This window comes from Athene noctua, chromosome 5 (genome assembly GCF_965140245.1).
Source record: "Athene noctua chromosome 5, bAthNoc1.hap1.1, whole genome shotgun sequence".
Classification (NCBI taxonomy): domain Eukaryota; kingdom Metazoa; phylum Chordata; class Aves; order Strigiformes; family Strigidae; genus Athene; species Athene noctua.
In genome coordinates, this window is record NC_134041.1 from 5,348,952 (window position 1) to 5,371,405 (window position 22,454).

The 22,454-nt window shown below is 38.2% G+C and overlaps 1 protein-coding gene across 8 annotated transcripts in view; it reads left to right on the forward strand.

Moving 5' to 3' along the window:
• Window positions 1–22,454, forward strand: part of DAB1 (DAB adaptor protein 1) — a 474,659-nt gene that overhangs the window by 343,626 nt on the left and 108,579 nt on the right. For all 8 annotated transcript variants that reach the window (XM_074906113.1, XM_074906114.1, XM_074906115.1 and 5 more), the window contains exon 5: window positions 5,638–5,837. In XM_074906113.1, the coding sequence (XP_074762214.1) occupies window positions 5,771–5,837 (67 nt within the window). In that variant the 5' untranslated portion in view covers window positions 5,638–5,770. The remainder of the gene's footprint in view (window positions 1–5,637; window positions 5,838–22,454) is intronic.

Genomic DNA, 22,454 nt, shown 5'->3' on the forward strand with positions numbered 1-22,454 from the left:
ATGTAGTTTTTGCTGAATGCCAAATAGTATACTTTTGACTATTACAGAAAAAAATCTGTTAAAGCAAGGTCAGTGTCTTCTCTTTTGCCTTTGTTTCCAGAATGCTGTCCTCTATAATATAAAATAGAAGCTATAATGTTAAAATGAAATGTTAGTAATTTCCCATTAAAAATGTTGACGAAATCAATTCATTTCAATGAAAAGCATCTTTTTAATCCAGTCAGCATTTTCTATCAGTAGAAAATTCACAGCACTTCTGGTGAATAAATTGGTGAGGTGGGGTGTAGTATTCACCACTACATGGAGTGATTTCCAGGAGGAATTTTAGTAATTATTCCTGCTGTCATTGGAATACTAATAAACATCTTACTCTGGAAATATTTTATAGGTCAATTTTTTGGCAAGATGCTCTTCTAGTGGTAAATCAGCTTCAATGGTGCTATTTACACCATCTGAGGAACTGGGTAGCATGCCTGAAAGATGCCCTGGAGATAGAATAATGAAGCATATTGTAAACCACAGTAAATTTAATAAAATGTGTTATTTGCCTTAGTTACAGGTAGAGGTTTTTTTAAAAAGAGCTTCTTGTTTTCAGGAAATAAGAGAAGTATAAATACAATTAAATAAATAGCAACTGTATACAAAGGGAAATTAAATGTTATAGTTTGAGTACTACGTTTTCTGACATTGGAAGAATTAAAAAGGTTAATTGGGAAGTATTGTTCTGGTATCTCACTACAGACATAGTACAGACAGCATAATAAAACACATGAATCTCCTCCCTTTATCTCATAGAAAATCAGAGGTGGAGGAGAGTACTTGCTCATTTCAGAGGAAACTAAGTATGAAATACAGAGGTGGTTGTGAGCCTTTGCAAACTGTAATGTAGGGAGGTAGTAGGAGGAGTAGGGTGCCGGGTTTCAGAGGAGCATTTGCAGTTTGCAAGGGGAGATTTGAGGAGTTAAAGAGGACAGTTGGCCTTCTGCGTGTCTGCCGAGGGAGAGAATTTTTGTGTAGGATGTCAGTTTGTGCGTGGGAACAAGCAATCTTCCTTTCACCTTTACAGAAATACCTGTAAAGAAAATGCAGGAAAAAGCAGTGATTGACATGCCATGGCATGACAGAGGGTCATTTGACTTTGTCACTAGAAACAGTTTTTTATGCTGTTCTGTGGGCAGATGACAAAACTAGAGAAGAGGGACCGGGCACATGGAACAATCTAACAGAGATTGTTTTCTTTTGCAGGTTAGCTAGAATTTTAATGCATGAGCTGGCTTTGATTTTGCTGCTAAATACGTTGTTACAGGATTTGCTTTAATGAAGTATCTACACAGACATCTTCTCCTGTTTGCTTTTCTTTTCCTCCTCATTTTGTGCCCTGTGTCAGTATCTTAAACTCTCTCTTCTACCTCGTCTGCCTCCTTTTCTGGTTCTTACTTATAGGCCTTGTTAACTGTAATATATCAGTGAGTTTTGGGCCAGTCCCTTGGGTTTCAGTTTGGAATTAGTGTAGTGCCTTCTGTAAAAGATGAATACTCTGATACCAAGTAGCTTCCGGCAGGATGCTCACAAGACCTGACCATTAGGGAAATGAGCTGATGAGCACAAAATAGTGTGAGCAGATCCAGAGGGATTCATGGCCTCCTCTCTCTGGAGGGTGTAAAGGGCACGGGTGGCCGGGATGGGTTTTTCTATCATCTGTTCGTGCGCGGTCTCACTGAAATTCTCTGCGTTAGGCTTCGTGGTCAGATGAGAAGTTGATGAGTGACATTTTTCTTCCTGGATATCCTTTGCGCTTGAACTGTTTTCAGTTTTCCAGGATCATAGCACCTTTAAAATACTTTTTTTTTTTTTTCCTCTTATGTTTCACCCTTTTAATATGTTTGGGCTTTGTTTCAGACTTGCAAAAACATGGGTGTCAACATTCCCTTAAAAATTACTATTGTATTGGGTGCTTTGAAGGAAAGGAAATAGATTTCAAGAGGTATAATAAAAACAAGAGCTAAGGATAGTAGCATGATTTATGTTTTGTCAAACCAGGGTTTGGGAGGTACCATCATCTTGTCAAATCCCACTTTGGGACTGTGGAGAATTTAAATACCCAGGGGATGCCAGGGCTGAGTTATCAGTCCTCTCTAAGTCTGCATTTTCTTTTCATAAGCAGATGGAAACTCGTTTCAGGGGAGGGAACTTCTTCAGTTTTGAAGCCCTGAAGAAAATTAATAAATTCACGTATTTTAAAACCAGAGGGGAAGTATTATGATCGTCTTGTCTGATCTCCTTCATAACTTGGGCCAGGGGAAGTCGCCTCATAACCCCTTCATGAGCTCACTCAAGCGTGGTTGAAAAGACAAATGATTTGACAGAAATTGTTGTTTTACAAATTCATGGGGGAGGCGTGTGTACCAAGTGACTAATTTCCCTATGTGTAGAAGGTCCAGCCTATGTTAATTCTAAATGCAAAGTGAATTTACAAAAATACTTCTTCACTAAGGTTTTAGGTTTTATGCCGGCATCAAAATAATACAGAATGCAGGTTCAAGACTTCTGTTGGAATTAAAAGTTAATTCCAGAATGCGCTGATTGTGTTCCTGCTGTAGCCACTTAATAAGGGAACAGAAAATGTCAGTATTTTGTTAAAATAGAGTTCTGAATCCTCTTTAGGAAAAGCTGAGGCATGCACATAACATTGTAATAGCTGGAACAGTAACAAGGTGCACAAGATCGTTAGACTGGATACATGTAAGATGACGGATTTTCTTTTTTGAATGCAGCTAACAAAATTTTGTCTTTAGAACAGGGACAGAAATGTGGCAGAACTGATCAAAGAAAATAGCATCTCATTGATAAAACACATGCTGCAATACTTCCCACAGTAGGGAGACTGTAGTATTTAACAACGGTGACCTAGATTGGAGGAGACAATAAAAGCTGTTGCGGTGAAGAGCAGATTGACTGCCATTCTCATCTGGGTAATAAACGGCTGAAATATGGACAGTGTATGAAAGTTTACTAATGTAGCTTACATAAAGACCTATATTTTTGGAGGAATTGTCTCCGTAGCAAATTCATTTTGAACTATAGCTTGCATCTGACAGATGTTTATGTGCTCTTTTACAAAGATACCTATTACTTTATTCAAGGATCTATGAGCCTGCGAGAGTATGACCTGATTAGGTTTTAAAGTAAATCAATATGTGAACCTGTCCAAAAATAGATGTGCATTTATTTAAAAAAAAATATAACTCAGTGGGATAGCCTCGAGGGGATGCTTGTCTGGAGAGTTTCAAATGAGATAGCAGTCATATGTTGTTATTTTAAAATATTCAGTGCCATTCAGATGCTACTCTTTCAGCTTTCCTGCTGAAAGTAACTGACAACAGGAGATGACATTCTTGATGCTTTGTATTCAAAACAGTCTTCTAAGACATTAAAACTTGCTTAACTTGTGACCCTGGGGGTATTGTGTTTGGTTTTTTAAAATAAATATACCTGTTATAAATATTTTCCTCTTGTCAGGTAATTCATGTTAGTGCTTCTTGTGAAGTTATGCAGTTAACCTTTAGGTAAATATAAATCCAAATTCTAGAAAAATAAACTGTCAATCCAGCTGTGACTTGAGAGATGCTTTAAGTAAGTGCCATTGAGCTGTAAAGACTGATGCATCCCTACTGTGCTGTAAAACTAAATATTATTAAATTGGATTCTGTGCAGGGGGAGGGAAAGGAGATGGGGGTTGCGAGGGACATCTGTTCTCTGCAGGGCTGTTCTCCCTGTTTGCTGGCGTATTTCAAGCGTTAAGGGAAGAGTGACTCTGTTGAAAGTGGGGTGAGGTGATTCCCTTGCAGCAGAGTGAATCTGTGCTGGGACCCAGCGGTCGCTGCACGTGGTGTCCCACCGTGACCGTGTTTGGGGCAGAGACATCTCCCTGTCCATGGACCTGCCCAGAGAGTGCTTCACATCCTGAAAGACTGGCAGTTTGGGGGCTGTTATCTTAGTCCTTTTCTCTCTGTGATCAACCTTCATTTGCTTTGTCTTTTTCTACTGTTTTCTTAACTAAGAATGTTAATCAAAAATGCTTTTAGTTTCTTCCGATGTTCCAAGAAGGTGTATTTAGCAAGTACTGCAAGTTTGATTTGTAAGTTGCTTTGTTTTTCTTCCTTTTTTGCTATGCGACACATACTCTGACTCCATAGAGGAGGAACAGGGAATTTTGTATTTCAAAATCAGTTCAGCAGATTTTGAAAAGCTATCTTTCAGTATTCTATAATACACATACAGATTTGAAGAGCTTATTAAAAAAAGCCCCTGACACACTTCAGCAATATTAAATTACTTCAGACGGTGCATGGCAGTGTAACGTTGCTGAAGCATTTTAAAATGTTAAAAGAGCCTGGATTTGAAAGTACTAGTGGCTTCACAGCCCTTACTGTGAAAAGTGATTTTAAACTGTCAAAATTTTTTCAGTGGTTGCAGTGTATTGCTTTCTTAAATGACGGAGAAGGGATGTTAGTAAATAACTGTAACTGTAGTTAATCTCTGGCCAGCTAACTAGCTGATATGCTGGGTTCATTTCTTTATTAAATGCTTATTTAATAACTGGGCAGCTGTTCAGACAGGCCAGATGGACTTCACTGTAATTGTGCTAATAATGAGAACTTTTTCACAAAAACAAAGGGCAATAAGAAGATGCATTTAGTGAGAGAACATCATGACAAATGGCTTCAGGACAGGATGGTCCTCTGCCCTCAACAGACCGGCTGAAGTAGGTGGCTCATCCTTCAAAGAAAGAAGGACCGTCAGTAAGAATTGGAGTAATGGTTTATTCTTTGCTTGGTTGTCTAGTCTTTGTGTATTTTGCCTCCACAGCCCATATATCCCCAGTCCTACCTGCAGCCTCGCAGCCTGTCGCCCTCATACTGCTCCAGCACATTTCTGCAGTTACTGCTGAGGGTTCGCAGCTGATGTATCTCCCCAACAAATAGATGTTATGCAAAGCTGTAGCTTTTTCCTATCTCATTTGTATTTTGTAGGTTTAATTAACAGCATTTTCAGAGTTCTTTGCAAGAAAAATTACTAGATGGGTGTTAAGAATTGCAGCTTTGTTTACATGGAGGCAGATTCTTTTATACTGGAAACATTATCATAAGCAAGAGGAGTGGCAAAGTATGATGTTCTCAGTATGAGTAATGAATACATTTTTCATTTGTCTTTGTTCAAGTAGGAGAACAAAAGCATTGAAAGAACATTGGAGGAGTAAAAATCTGAACTTACTATCTGGCAATATATTTTTACATTGGAATTGTTGTGTTTAAGACTTGAATCCTTGCAGAATTTTTTGGTGACATTTCCAGCTGTTTACCAGGTCTTTGTCCTCTAGCTGCTGGTCCAGAAGTAAAGGTCTTCTGTACACCTTGTGCAGTGTCTCTAGCCCGTGAAGACATCTCAGATATGCCAAAACATCTCAAACAGGACTGGATGACTGTGTTTAAGCATCTAAAATTGTGGGCAGTTGCCTCTGTAGATGGAGAGATTCATAGGTTTCTTCCTCAGTAAGCTTGCAGTGCGCCGCTGCTTTCTTTTTTATGTTTTAAACTCAGAAAATGACCTTTACTTTTTTGTTTCCTTCTTTAACAGCACTCAAAAGGAGTGAATGAGATGAACTGTTTGGGTTATAGTATCTGAAAGGCTAAATTATTCTCGTGGAGAGACGTTCTAAATGAGCCTGACCGAGATCCTGGATCTGTGTGAAGAGGACTAAGGATATAGGATGTCAACTGAGACAGAACTTCAAGTGGCTGTTAAAACCAGCACAAAGAAAGACTCCAAAAAGAAAGGTAGGGACTCATTTTTCTTTATTCGTATGTATTTTGTACTTTAATCAGCTCCTACACCAGCCACCTTTTATGGATCTGTGATTCTTGTTATCTGTGCTCTCAGTGAAAGTAAAATTTGTTAAGCTCAATGGAAGTCTGATATGGGAACATGAGATTTGATTCTCTGACGTTAAAAATATATGTTATTGAAATATATTTAAAATGTAAGAAAGAATTTACATATTACAGTTCATTAATTTTTACTCTATATGTATTTCCATTTGTAAAACAATTGCAATATAGAATTTTAAAAATTATTCTTAGCAAAAGAAAACTTTCTGTGTGTGTGTGTGTTGATAAATAAATTTTCTGAAGGCTTTGTTTCTACTTTGTTTTGAACTAACCAGAACTTTAATGTACTTTCTGTTGCTGGAGGTTGACTCTTACTGATGCTTTGTTGTGAAGATACAGAGAACTCAGTAGCAAGCCATAGAGAGATTAATTGTAATTTGGTGAAGGAATTATAAACAAGGAGGAGAAGAAAGACTCAAAATTAAGGAGAAGCTATGAATAAATACATGGTTGGATAAGTTCATATTTCTATTTACAATTTTGCATGAGATTGTAGGGCTGTTCTTTGGACTGCTGAGCGTAAGTAATGGGACGATATGAATTTGGTGCTTACGAAAGATTTTTAGTAGGGATTTTTAGCCTTAGATTTTTATTAGTATTTTTATTGCTTGTGGGTTTAAGTACTGATGAAATTGGAGGTCAAGACCTTGAATTCTAGTGGTAATTCATGTTGTTCTGTGTAGCCTGATTATTTTTTTAAAAAAAAACCTATACAGATAATGAAATTGAGATTGAAAACAGGTTTAGTATTAATTCCTCAAATAAAATAAAAAATTAAAAAAAAATAAAAATCATCCTTAATAGTTTTAACATTTGAGGCAACAAGAACTTGAACTTTCATGTAAGCTTTGCAGTTTATGATTCTGTATAATTTAGACATTTTTCTGAGGATTTTTTACATTTTTTAAGACAAAAAAAATTCTCACCTTTGCTCTTATGTGTATGTGTTGAAAGTTTTTACTCATCTTCGATATCTGATAGATAACTTGTTTAATTTCTGGGCAGCTATACCTTTTACTGCAGCAGTCCTACCAAACCAGTAAATTAAGGCCTTCTGTTTACTATAGGTTTTGTATCAGAGATCTTTGTATTACTATTTTTAAAAAGAGACACAGCAATTAAAAAATTTTAAACATCTGTTTGGGAAGATGGTTTAGAATCTTTATGACTACTTTAGGCCTAAACTCACAAGGAAAAGGTGATTTATTTAAGATAAAAAAGCTGTAGTTTGGAAAGGCAGAACCGGGGGAACTTTGATGTAAATGGGAATGTGATCTGAGAGATGTTCAAGGCAAGGAAAGAAAGTAAAGGAGGTTTGGTTGCATGATCAGTATTTTTGGGCAGGCAGGAAATTAAAAAATGTTAGTTCTTTGCAATGTGGATAACATAGAAGACACATCAAAAAGATATTATTTCTTCTGCTGGAGGGTGAAACTTGAAAACAGCAAACAACTGGTTTAGGAACTTGATGTTAATGAAATATTCAGCATCCAACTTTTAAAAACATTGTTATAAATCATAATAGCTGAATGTTTCTCTATACAAAATCAGATTCTATCCCCCAAACGGAAATTCTGAGAATTGCCTTTACTGCTAAGAAGTGTAAAATACGTTCTGTGCCAGCGATCAGAGCTCCCTGCAGCATGTACAGGTATCTGAAGAACTGGAAGCGACGGTGTATGGCGGTAGTGCATCTCCAGATTAATCTTGTTCCGTGTTGTACGTGCAAGTCTGAGTGCTCCTGCTCACACCCGGCCACCCAAAGGCCTTGGGGTGCAGTGGCTGCTTTACACAGACCAGGTATACAATCCAGACAGTGTTTGCTATCCACATCCCACCTAATGAAAGGCAAAAGAAACTTGGTGTGCTCGTTTACTTGTCATTGAATTGGATGTATTTGCCTATATTTCAACAGATGAGCTACCCTCTGTATACTGTGAATGCTGGACAGGTGAAAACCAGGATTTAAAAATTTTTTTTATTTTCTCCCAATTCATTAATGACGAGCACTGACAGGTAGCAAGTACTGGTGTGAAGTTTCTTATGTTGCTAATCAACGAGTTTGATTACGCAATGTAATTTATTCCCAAGAAATTAGTCTTTGCTTTATAAACAGAAATTTCAGTTCTAGTGTATCTCCAAAGAATCAAGTTTTGTTGTACTTCTGCAAGAACTGTGCAACCATTTCCATCCAGAGCAGGGAGGGGCCTCTTTTGCTGTATTATCTACGGTTCTGGTCGTTCTCCTGCCATCTTCAGTTCACAACACTGCGTTGAGAAACAGCAGTAAGTTTGATAATGACTTTATCCTAACGGAATGTCTGGCCCCCAGATGTATCCCACCCTGAAGATCTGGGGTGACTAAACAGGGATGAGGAATAGTAAGGAGTTAGAGCATGTGACAGGATTCTTTCCTCATCTCAGCATAAGTTTTCTCTGTAGTGTCAGCTAAATCTTTATCTCTTTCTGTATATAAGGTTGTTTCCTATCTGAAGTGTTGAAATAATACAGATCTGAATTCCTAAGATTTGTAAAGTATATAAATATGAAACATGATTAAATGTTAGATAAATGCAAGCTGCTGCTCTTATTGAAGTACAACAGCCAAAAAGAAAATGATGGTTATTCAGATGACATGACTTGAGTTAAAGACACTGTAATGTCATTAGTTAAGCAAGCAATTTCGTAACCTGGACAGGTTAGAGGGAAGATCCAGGAGGAGTCTCATGATATTCAGTGAGCACAATTGCTAAGTCCTGCTACTGGAATGGAGTAACTCCCTGCAGCAGGGTGAGATGTGTGTTTGAAGTTCTTTTATGGTTTCTTATAACTGCTTTCTGGATCTGTTGCATAGATTACTGATTTTTCAGTGACAGGGAAATAGTTTGATTTCAGCTGCAGACGGGGCAAATGACATTAATGCTCCTGCAGAGTTACAGATTTTACCAAATATTTCTCATCTCTTTTTGTAGTCATATACAAAACAATTCTCTGACAGAGATTAATATTAAACACTTCTCATTAGGCACAGTGCCATAAACTTTCTAGTCACACTCAACTCTTCAGTGTCTCCATAGTCATCAGAGCTGGTTTGTAAGACTATTCTGCTCCAGTACTGAAGGGTTATTACTACAGTTAGGATAAGAATTTACATACAAAATCCTCTCAGAAGCTGCTCTTTAAGTGGAATCACAGCTGTGAAACTTTAATGTACTGTAGGTAAGTTCAATATTAGCATGGTAATACCAAATTGTAATTTTGTATGTAAACACCATCACCCTGGGTAATCTTTAAAACAGGCCACTAGAAAATCAAGTACTAATTTTGCCTTTTATTCAGTCAGTTTTGATCTGATGGATCCAGAGTTTGTTGGTCTCTAGAAATGCTGCCTGGTCATACTCCCTGCAGAGAGTAGGAGTTTTAACTGACTTGAATACACAATTATGAAAATGGAGGTGAACCAAGCACCTCCCTTCCTCTCCAGATTGTCACTTTTTGCTCCACGTACTGTGAAGATGCTTACCTTGAGGATCTGTGTTTCACCCTGACCTCCACAGCCCTCCTTTCCACACTTTATTCCATTTTATGAGCTTACAGCATACTAGATGCTGTTAGAGGAGATCATATTTCTGCCATCCTCCACCTCCAGCTCTAATCTTCATGCCACTCTTGGCTAATATCTGCTAGTAACTGTGTTGGTAATTACCTTTTTTGAGAACTTGATCAAATTTTAGAAGACATCCTGAGGAGGTTTCATATTGCACTCTAAAAGGAAATCATGCAAAGTTCTCAGGAAGTTTAGAAAGTTCTATTCTAGGACTTTTTTAGTGACTTTTTTTTTCTTCTGTGGGAAAAATTGTGTTCTTTAAGAAGTATTTAGAGAGCTAATGATTCAAATAATGCTCTTAAAGGCTGATTTTGTTTCATTTGTTTATGTCATCTGGTTCATTGGGAGGTGAATAAAAATTACATGTTTGTACCATTCAGGATAGGAAATGAGAATTTTTATTAGCCAAGGCTGTTAAAACATAAACCATGTTTGTCTTGTAGTACATGGGGGAAAAGCCATTTTATAAGTGTGTATGGATTATTGAATCAAATTAGAAACATTTACTTGAGCCTATCAGAATTAAAATTGATTTAGAAACCTCTTTAGGGGAAATGTGTTGCATTGATGCTGGATCCACACTGATAACTGCGTTGGAAAATCCCTTCTTGCAAAATTTTAACTCAAACAAGAAAACTGAAATGGGAGGTCAGTAAAGAAGAGTGAGACAGGCTACTAAATGTGAATGAAGAATTGAATCTCCTTGGGGGAGGCCAGGAGACTTTTCTAGGGATTTGGTTTCTTCCTCTTGCGCTTAAATTCTGTAATTATATGAAGCTTCGGATTTTTTTGCCAAATCATGTCTCATGGTAAGGCCTATAGTAAGTCTTTTGAGTCAGTTTTCAAAATGACAGGGTCTTTTAAAAATGGAGGCAACAAAGAAAGAGGAGTTCGGGCATGTTGACAATCAGCGTAACGATCTTTGATGCTAAGGATCCCCATGGGTGAAATTCCCTTATTTAATAGTTTTCCTCTGCAATGTGTGGGAAGCAGGAGGCATCTGGAAACAGATTTCACAGTAGGCAGGCTGCCAAGCTGGGGATCGCCGTAACTAGCCGGTAGGAACGTGAGATTTAGAGGGGGTGTGATGTGCTCTGTCTCTGCCAGTGCTAGAGGTCTTCTCGCAGCCACGGGTTGGGCATTTTGTTTTGACTGAATGAATACCCAAGTTCTGAAGATGGGCTTGAGGAGGGAAAGTGAGAGCAGGCTCTGCTCAGGGGGCTGTTTAAGGCAGGGTAAGGAATTCCCCTGCTTGCACCAGCAGAGGAGAGGGTGTCCCGTGGCAGTGCTTTCTGGGTGGTAGAACATCTGAGTTTGATCCTCTTGGGATCACAGTGACAAAAAGCTTATGTGTCCCATTTTAACTGTCTTGAGTACTAATTAAAAGGAGTGCAGTGGCTCCAGGACCGTTCATGTGTATCGGATTGGGCCTCTGGCAGAGTCATATCTATTTCCTGGGTCTTTTAAACTCTAATGAGAGACTGGAATCTGACTAACTATCTAAAGGAAAACCTTTGCATCCCCAGAAGCAAAACTCTAGTCATACTGAGATCAAACAGGAGGCACCTAGTTAGTTTAAAAGCCTTTGGGGATAAGCAGCCTTTAAACAAGGTTGTGTTTTGTCATTTTCAGTTTTCATCATAGGTGCCTAATGCTACCCAAGTTCTGTTTTGGGTTTCTTAGACCTCATTTGCATCTAATCTTTGGAGTAATCTTTGCTAAATTTGAGAGCGGAATGAAGGTTTCTGACTGATGTGAAAGTTACAATTTTGCTGATACATAGAAATCTCAGTGCAGTTTTTACAGGTTCATTTTCAGATTGGAACTTCAGTTTAAATTAGTAAATGCTATGAACAATGACAGTGGTTTGGGTTTTTTAATTATTTAACTTTTTTTTTTTTTTGACACCATGATCAGCTAACAGTTAAAGCATCGTCCCTGTAACAAGGCATTTGAAGTTGTCAGATTGGCACAGATTCATTTATTTTTCTGATTACATAGCTAAGATTCGTGGAATCCAGCAAAATTCAAATTTGATCTAAAGAGTAATGAAAGAGGGGCACAGTCAGGAGCTTATTTCATTGACAGGGAGTGGATTTGCTTTGTTTCCCTGCAGTAGTTATGAGTTTTTCAATAATTTATAGATCAAGTAACAGCAACATTAATTGATACACTAATTGTGTCCACATGCTTGCCTTTAACAAATCTCTTTTGTGAAATGGTTACTGACAATATTAATTGCTCATCTTTGGAGTCTTGATATAAGTTATGAATTCATTCTCAAGTTGAAAGAGGGTGGGAAAATCATTAATTCTGACATTGTGTAGCTGTAATTAGCAAGAGTTATCCAATAACCTATCATAAATTAGAGAGCTCATGAAGTCTGTTTTAAATACTGCGTTCAACCAAAGGGGGCCCATGGTTGTATTAATTGAAGTGTTCTTCGGGGGTGATGGATGTTGTCTCTTGTTGTAGTTAAAATGTTTACTGTTGCTTTTAATTGAGAGACAGGTCTGCCTAAATTAAGGTTGGAGCTCTTGTTACTTTGCTGTTCCTCAGTAGAGGAATCAGTAATCTGTTGAGTGTTAAGAATAACATTTCCTGAGAGCTTCTGTTATCATTTCTCAGTGTTTTAACAGTCGTCAAAGCATTTCAGTTGAAACTAGTAATTAGCAGCTTAATGAAATGCATGTTTCACAGAGGATTTGACTTCTGTAACAGTCATTAAATACAGGTGGGTGTTACTGTGCTCCAAGGCTGGCTGTACATTAGGAAATCTGTTGGTTACCGGCAGTGGGGATCGCCTATGCATCCAGTTCAGTCTGTGCGGTACATTGTTTCTGTTTCACACTGAACACTATTAAAATACGTCTGAAATCCATTTGAAATACGGAGGAGGTGAGGGGCTGGGGCTGGTAAGGAGGTGGAACTTCCAAACAGGCAAATAAATTAATTCTTAGGGAAATGTTTTCTCCACTTGCAGTCATTAAAAAGACTCCCAGCAAAATTTGTATTAGGATCTTGGTAAATGAAAAATTTTGCTTAGAGAATTCAGGGAAGAAAATTCTGTCAGGTAATGACTGTAACTAAACAGGAATGGCCTTATTAATCCAGATTAGTAGCTAAAATGCCTCTAGAGGTTTGGATTAGTAAAAGTTTCCTAATACAGCTCACATAGGAATATTCTACAGGGACAAGTACATTGACGATGATAATGTTTTTATATCGTTCTTCATCCAAAGATGTTTGCTTGTCTAATAAATATTAATGAATGACATTTCTGTTGGCGTGTCGCATTATATGAATTTGAACGTTTCTACTTTTCTGAAACATTTTGCCTTTTCCATGGACATTATAGGAAGTTCTGCAAGTAATAATAAAATATGTCAGTGATACTCACTGTAAAGTACAACTTAGAGTTATCAGTTGTATTGATAAATGCTCCTGTTTTGCTGAAGGGAAATTAAAGACAAGTAAATACGGAATATCATCTTGATCCCAGCAATCTTGGAAGCATTAAACTGCTCACCAGTTTTCCTTGAAATAAACAGATAACACTTAGCATTAATGTCCACATTATTGCAGTGTACGCTTTTTCATATTACCAGGGAAAATTCCTCTAAATTTATATAATCATCGATAAATTAGGGAAAATAATGAGATTTCATGACCTGTGTACATATGGGGGAAATGTAAATTGATTTCAAAGTTGGTTATAATAGATCTTTGCATCAAAAGCCAGTGCTGATCTCTCAATTACCTTCCTAAGATTACACAACAAATCAGAGCAGAACTTGATATATAATCTGAGGGTCCTGTTTCTTATTTTGTGCTCTGACCAATGGCGCTCTCAGTAATGATATCATAATAATTTCATTAGTCAGCTTGTGAAGAAAAAAGTGTGGAGCAATGTACAAGTTAAAGGAAACACTGAGGTTTTGGTTTGTGTATGTAAACAACCGGAAACAGAAGTGTTTAGCAAAATATCTTAGTGAGTCAGTCACAAAAACTTAGCTGAAAAATAACCATGTCCTTAATCTTCAGTATTACAGACCTTTTGAACACTGACCACTTAATGTTAGGAAAAACTTGCCCACAAAATTGGTAGCCTTTTGAAATATATTGTGGCTGAACTTGTAAGCCCTTCATTCATGCCTTATGACATATTCCTCTTTAAGAGCTCAAAGAAATATCTAGTGAATTTGGCCAAGTAATAGGCTCAGACTCCCTGTGATAAATATGTCAGGCCCAGATGTTCACTATGCTCCTCAGGAGTAAAGAAAAGATGTAGCTGTGATCCTTGTAGATGATGCGCTCTAGGTATAGAATCAATATTGACATTATTTGCTATACAGAATAAAGGTAATATAATACATAACGTAGTTGAGTTGTCTTAACTGCACAGTGGGTGAATGTGTTTAAGTATAACATTCCTCTTGAAAACGGAATTCTTCTGAGAGATAAATCTGTCCTCAGAAATAATTGTTTTATTTGTATTATTTTTAACTAAACATTGTTATAGGTAATAGCTAGTGTTAGTGTAAAGACAGGAAAAAATGCATTTCTCTGCTTTTATAGTTGGTTTTGCAGATGAGATTATATATTTAGGGGGTTTTTTTAACTAAATAATATGTTTATATGGGTCTTTTGTATGAAAACGGGCTGAATAAAAAGCAAAATAATTTTCTCCGTTTTTGAAAATAGGTCTATTCATAGTGAAATCACGGGTAGGTATATTATATGCACTTAATTTAATGTTTTGGGTTTTTTTGTCAATTCTTTCAATATGTATTTTAATGCAAGTGCCAGATGACCAGATCTTAATGTATTTCTGTGAATTTTGAGCAGGTGTAGTGAGTATGAAAATGAGTCAAGGTCACCTGCAACGTGAGAAGCAAGAAAGAGGAATTTTTTTAGAAACTAGTAACCAATGCCAAAGACGACTGAATGCTTTTGCAGGAAAGGAGAAATCGGAGTACTTTTTGGTACCCTTGCTTTCTCAGGAATGTGCCCCAAAAGTTGTTTGCAGAATCCTGGAGTCCTGCATGAATTAGATTTTGGATACAAGGTGTGTCTCTGGGGGGTGACAGTGGAGGAGCCCTGACAGAGCTGGGTTGCAGATGCAGAGACATTGCCAAGGGTCAGACTGGCTTTCCTGTGAGTGAGTTCTGGCCCCTGTTAAATTGTGGGAAACCTGCGTCCTGAGAGCAGAGTGGTGATGTGCAATAATTGTACCAAAACTGCCAAGGGCAGTCCTCGTGCTGTGTACCTCAAGAGTTTTCTTCTGTTTACCTGCTGTAGTGGTTTCTGTGGTGTCTGTAATGTTAAAATCATGAGCAACTGGATGGTAAACTGATGGTTTATGCACCTATGATCCTGTTAAGTCACTTTTTTTAAGTGACAAAAATATTCTTTCCATGGTAGTATTAAGAGCACTTGTTGCTTAGAAAAATACAAGGTCCTTTATGGATCAATTAATTCATGGTCCTTTATTCAATGCATCAAGTTACTGGTACTCATCAGCTCATCACTGAAGACTTCCATCGTTAGGGACCACCACCTGAAACCTTTCCTTGTCTTGAATAACTTCTCATTCTGCATTAAGGTATCATTCCCATCAGAACTGCTTTGCATCTTGCTAACCCAGAGCTCAGCCTGCAGACACACCTCATGGAGCCACGTTCATGGCTCGTCACGAGTAGGAGCTGCACCATGTGTCACAGTTAGTGCTCTGTAATGAGGCATTTTCCAATGATGATCCATTTTCTAAACCACGAAAGAAGGCAAGTCTTCCCTCCTGGAATCTGTGTAGCCTCTTGCGGGAGAGCTGAGCACACACACGACCAATGTGATCAAGCAATGCCCGTTTATTACAGCTAAGAAAGCCCTTTTATAATGTTCTCCCGCACACGTGAGTAACATGCAGTACAAGTCCTCAAGACTGGGCTAAGCCTGCGCTTTAAACCTTCTTATGATTGGATAAAAAGTGCCACATCAGCCTTGCCAGGCTTCCTGCCTTGTGTAACTGCCTCTTCCATCCCAACCCCTTCTGAGGGTTGTTTGTCTCATCGAGTTTCTCCCCCCTCATTCAGGGTCACATCCTTATCGCATTCTTGCTTGGCTGAGGCTCTTATCAGTCTTGTTCTCACGCAGGATTGCTCACATGTCCATTCTCTCGCAGAAAGCCCTCTTGAATCCCAGCAGCCTCTGTGAATAGAAACTGTACATGAATCCATGATGTAAGGAGCAAATACTTTAATGCTCATTGACATCTTTCCTTCTACTAGTAACAATAGTGAGGCCAAAGCTGATATCCCAGCACTGGGCTAACCCGAGGTTTGGAGAAGGCCGTCTTTCAGTCTGTTGCTGTCTGTACAACCATGTATGGGAGCACTCTTATCATCTCACAAGCCACACTTTTCTGCTTTGACCCTCCCTGAACAGGCAGTGCCTCTCCCCCACAACCTCTCTCCATAGTTGAGGATCAGTGGAGTTGACTTGACTCACTTCTGATTTAGACGTGGTTTATCCTGTTCTTGTTGCCCAGGCTGAAACACCAAACAATAGAGGTTATTGCTTATTTGCAAGCAGGTGAGTTTACACACTTTTATTGACTATAGTACTGCTGGCTTTTCCCAATTCCTTTTATTTATGCTGTTGTGCAGCGCAGGAGGGCAGTTGCCAACACAATATCCATTATTATTCTGACAAGAACGGAATAGCTTTCACTTCCATTTCCTGGAGACAGCATTACTCGTTGCTGCAAAACAGCAATAAAAATAGGAGAAGTAGGGCAAATTATCATTTGGCTGCCGAGTTGTGAAACCGCCCTTCCTTGCTCCAAGTAGATCAAGTTTGAAGTGGAGGTGTGAATAGTGTATGGTCTCACTGGGCTTTGTGTCTGCTTTGTAATGCTTGCATTAGGGAAAAAAACCAAGCTGTTACTCCATCAACACAAAAGTCAGTATTTGTAGGACCAAAGGTGTTACCATAACCGTGTTTCCAGGATCTTCCATTAGAGGGAATTGAGTCTGGTGGGCTGCAGGGCTTGGGGGGGTTCATTGTCTCCCAGCCTGATCCAAGGCTGCTGCTGTTTGGTGTATCCAGATCCATGCAGCAGCTAGGCTGAGAATGTATTCCCAATAGGAAATTCCTGATAGAAACAGCCACACGTACCACCTCACACAGAGCAGAGCTTTTACCAGCACCCATGGAATCAGAAACAGCACCTATACACACATGGACAACACGATGGCTCTGTTCCTCCCCTCTTTCTGGTCAGTATGAAGTTTGCTTGTTGACACAACACATACGCACACATTGTCTGCAGTTTTCTCTACAGGTGATGTTAGACATCCAGTTTGTCCAGTAGCTGTGTCTCCCAACGTCAGTATCCTCCAGTTTTTGGCACCTGAACCTGTGGGTCCCTCAGGATTTCAGCTCCTTGCTTCAGTGGCTGGCACTCAGACCTCTTCTCTTGCGTATCATCCCGTCTGACTGGAAGTTCATGAGTGCTCCTGCGTGGGCTCAGAATGGAGAGCACGCCTGCAGTGAAGTCCTGACCTAGGGAGACAGAGGGAGAGGAGACTTTTAAGTCATGCGCATGTTCCTGGCTTGTGGGTCAGTGTTTAGGGAGGCTGCGGTGTAGCACAGGCAAGCCTCTGCACTTCCCTGCTTTGTCCTAGCTGTGAAGGGGATGATTTCTTGTGAGGGAGTCCTGGGACAGCCTGTGCCCTCCTATTTTACCCGTAACTGTCCTCAATGCATGCAGCTGGGGAAGGTAGGAGATCCTCCTGGTTTCAGTGGTGGTAGGATGTCCTGCTTTGGGAGAGCCCTGCAAAGTTTACCAAAAGCACAGAAAGCTCTAGCCTTGACTTCATAAATAATAACATTTCACAGCAGTCTCTTCTACAAATGTCGGGAGGAGTAACTTTCTCTGGAATCAACTTACTTTTAAGTCTACCCCATTTTAATGACTAGCAAATGTTGAACAACTAATCTGTGATCTATAATTACACTTCATATTCTTCTAGGTTAGTAGAGGAGGAATTGTATAGTAGAAAAGATGATTTGGGATGTGAAATGAAATTAAGCTTAGTAAGTCTTTTGAGGTTAGCTATTAATTTCATTTTTAAATTTAAAATTGCCATCAAAGTAATAAGAGGGTAATATTTGCACATCACAATAATGTGAACTAGCATGCTCATAACTAGGTGGAAGGCAAAAACGTCAGTAGTAGTTGACTGAATTAATCTTCTTTTATACCTTGTGTTGCCTGTATGAGTTATACGTTGAACTCAAATGTACAAAGTCACACAAAGTGAATTAAATGCATCGGGGAAACTGGGTGTACTCTGTGCTTGGGCATGGATTAAGTTTAATATTGATATGGCTACCTGTGTGTGTTTAGTGTTTGCTATATTTACTAGCATAGGGATGTTTATGGATTGCAGTTTTTTAAAGAAATGCACAGACTTTGAAGTAGCTCTTTAAAAATAATGTGTTATCAGCCCTTCTCAGTAAAATTGGATGTGGAAGAACACAGCCTCCACCGTTGTGAGCATGTCAAAAAGATGGCAATGCTAGAGAGACACTGGAGATCAAAATGAAAGCTACCTACAGAGTTCTTTATCTGTCTCACCTATTTTCTTTCTCTTTGCTAGAATATAACTAAAGCAATATGTTATATCTATACCTCTATATTTAATTGCATTAAAGAAATGCCGGGGCTATAAGGTTAAGCACTAAAATTCTAAGGAAGCATAGACTTGAAAGTTGCCTGTGTAAGCCTAATTTAACATCCCTTCAGGATATACATTTTCATACAGTTTTTAATGAGCTGAGCTCATATTGCAGTTTCCTGGAGACCTTTGCCCTGTTCAGTGAATGGAAGGACAGTGGTCAGGGAATGTGCTCCATTTGGTGCTGCTTTCTGTGCTTGATAGCCAAGATGGAGCTGCCTGCTTTGTTAGCATGATACCTCAGGCTGAATATGAATATACAGATATTGATGGAAGCACCAGAAGATTTAAATTTTTTACATCTTAGAAAAATTCTTTTCATATATATTTCTTTTAAAAAAAAAAAAAAAGAGACAAGTCTAGCAACAGGGGCATTTTTTGTTTTGGTTTGGGGTTTTTTGGTTGTGTTTTTTTTAGAAAGCATTTGAATGATTTTAAGAAGGCAGTCTGATAAATAGCTTTTGCGAAAGGTCACATCATAGAGACAGAAAAGGAACTAGAAGAAGAAAACAGTCACAACATCCAAGCTGATAGTGGTGCTTCAGTAAAGTGCTCAGGTAAATGTGAAAAGGAAGACAGATTGGCTCACGTGCAATTTAAATTAAGGCCATAGAAACTCTAGGTGTGTAGGAATTACTCTTGGATATTCTTTCAACGAAACAAGCAGACATGTTAACAGGGGAACTTCTCATAGACAAGTGATATTTTCAACTCAGGCTGTATGAAGGAAACTTCCTCAGATGCAAGAAAATGTTTCAGAAAGAGAAGTTTTGTACAGATGAGTTGAGGATCCCTCCCATCCACAGGGACGGGAAAAGAGCTTGACCCTCGTGCTGATTGTGGGGCATGATTTTGGGGAGAAGTCCCATAGCTCTAGTGATTACCTCGGGCCATATCTATGTCTCTCACCATTTTCTTCTTCTGTTATTCTTTCTTTCTTTGCTTTTGCAGCTGCCTTTTCCTTTTGGAGAATATCAGAACGGGAAAAATCTGAATATTTTTAATGTGGATTTTTGAGCAATTTTTAGCCAGAAGAAGGGAACAATAAGTTTAAAATTAATAGTCTGAATGACTGGAAATCAGTGCAGGGCTTCAGAGGGGTGCAGTCAGAGCAGTATTCAGGAGAGATTATTTTAGCAGCATGTTCTGAATTAATAAGAGGAACAAGTGGTGAGAAGACACTGCGATCGCAGCAAGTTGTGAAGAAGTGAGTGAAGATATGGAGGCTTAATGTGGCCAAAGTGTTAGAACAGAGAGGGATGAACAGTCTTTAATGATATTAAGAAGAGGTTTATTAGAGGTTATCTAACTCTATTTAAAATGATGGAAAGGCTTGTACTTTGCAGCTCATCTGTATGTGCATGCATTAATGAGGTCCAGGATAATGCAGGTTCATCTTCTTTCTCTCTAGGCCAAGTCCTTCCCTACCAGGCAAGTGCAGGTAGTTCCACTCGCTGCCAAACTACTTACATCAGTGAAACAAGCACAACTTTGGTCTTCAAAAATAGCTTGAAAGGAGTTCTAACAACCTGAAGGCCTGCTTTAATGCTAATTTGTAGGTTCATGGGTGGTTTTTCAATGTAGAAATACATAAAAAAGCAACAAGGATCCTGGGGTCAGATCTTACGAAAGCAGTGGACTTGTGTTTAAAACCTTTAGGACGTTATATTAATTTCATTATTCATTCATTTTAAATTATCTCATAACCATTTTCAGGGACATGGTCATTTCAGCAAATAAAGATAAAGTAAATATATATTCCATATATTTGAAAACCTTGTAAACTCTCTGCAGTAATTCCTTCATTCAGTAATTCCTCATATTCTATTCAATGCATAAACTGCCAATATACTAAAAAGATTATGAAGATCACAGAGGATGTTTGAGGTTTTTTTAATCTTGTGATGGAACCAATCATTTGGGGCTAAATGTCCATAGAGCAGTTGGATACAGCATTTTAGTAAGTGAAATTATTGTGTGTTTATATGAAATATTTTGTGTCTTTGTATTAAGCTCCTCAGTTCTAAAACCAAAAGGTAATTTAAAAAAAAAAAAAAAAAGGGAGATTTGGATCCTTTTAATAATGAAGCAATCGATGCAAATTTAAAGATGCAATTAGACCTTTTAGAAACATACTATGAAAATATATTTCCTGTTGCTTGATGATCATCTGTTAAGACAGACAAATACAAAGCTGTCAGTGTTAACAACTAACCTGACCTGTTGAGTTTTTGTTACTGGAGGCCAATTTCATAGCAAGACTTTTGCAATGGAGGTAATTTGAAGCCTTGTAATTTTGAAATTTAAAACTCATTATGATATATTCAAAAATAGATTGAATGTTGATAGGACTTTCCTAGAAGCTGAACTTTTGAGTAGAAATTCAGTTGTGTAACACCAAATGCAGCTCTGTCTTTTGTAGTGAAATATCAGACTCCTGGCAACACTTCTGTATGAGTTTGAAGTCGATGGTGACAGCCTTTCTTTTCTTCTGTAATGGCACCCACAGTCTCTTTCAGATGTTGGAGTCTGAGACCACAGGGCCTGTTTGTAACACAAGGCAAAATACAGCATTTGTTCTTCATCAGTTTAACCATTCAAGCTCTGCTAAAGTGCGGAATAAACTTGTGAATGAGTTTTTCTGTGGCTGGAGTCGAAAGATAGAAAGAACACATGGGATGAGGGTGGTGGAGTTTCTTCTTCCCAAGAAACTCTCTTATTTTGAGTTGTGGGCAAACACAAAAGAGTAAGAAGGTCAGAGCTACAACTTTGTGTGGAATTATCAAAGAGGACTTCTGCTAAATTTGTATGCTGCATATTAGGTGTTGGTTTCCACTGCAGAACTTCAGGGGAAATGTGCTGGTTAGAGATAGAGGGGGAAAAGATACCAAAGGCACATCTGTTAGTGTGTTTTTTCGGGAATGGGAAGGTATCTTGAGAAATGTAGCTTGAAACTCATGTGAGTGTACTGACCATCAGATGAACTCAGTGAGGTCAGTGTTACATAATCTGTCCTTTCTTCATGCTCTTTTTTATACGGTGTATGTCCAGCAGATAAGCCTAAACCATTACAACATCATCTTTTGTTAATGCCCTATAACCTCAGCATGCCAGGTTTTGTCATTTCTGTTCCACACTAATTATATCCAAAGGAAAGTTGATTTTTAATTTTTTTTTTCCAAAGCAGACGATGTTTGGAGGAGACTGAATTCTCTACGGTTAGTAATGAAATTTCCATTTGAAGTAACCTAGTTCAAAGGGAAAAATTTCCCCTTTAGGTTTAGACCAAAGGTTGTAAAAGCCTGAGATGTGAAAATAAAGAGGCACTAGCTATAAATACCTTTCAAATTATGTCTCTTTAGACTTGCTGAAATGTGTGGTTAAGCTTTCTTTCTTGCTGCTTTAAAATATTCAAGGTTATTGGCCTGCATTAAACTCAAAACCCTTTAAATACCATTTTTTAAACCAAGTTATTCAGAACTAACAAGCTGAAAGATTTAGAAATGAGGGTCGGGGGGGGACATATTGAAAAAAGGAACTGGATATTTTCTTCTAAAAAATAATTTTAATATTTTTACACACAAAAGTGAATTATTTTAATTGCCAATAGTAGGTGTATAACACCACCAGTCCCCTATTGCCCGTGCTGCTTATTGAAGCTGAGCATCCTTGGAATGTGAGTATTTAGTCAGCCAGACTTTCATGTCTAGAAAACACTAATATGCTTATGCTGGTATGACCAAGGCAAAATATTCAGAGTACATCACCTTTTGAAGTTCCTTTTCCAGCATTTAGAGTAGGATTTTAATTCGATCTGTTGTGTCTGATTGTGGTTGTATCTGATCTGTTGTGGATGATTTTGTTTGAGGTTTGAGATTTAATAGTCAACATGTTTCTATTTATCAGAATTTCATTTAATTAGATATATTAACTTACTAGTTTGCTCACCTCAAGCCTAATAGTAGTATTAAATTAATTCTAATTGTGACTTTGGAGCATGCTCACTTTCTGAGGATAGTAAGAATGTTTTCATCACTTCAGGTTCACTGACACATGTTGAAGCCAAATGGTGTTCCTTTTATTTGTGTCTTGGAAGTGGAATGCTACAGTGGAAATGATTGTTACATCTTAGATTCCACTTAAAAGAATAAGAATTTCT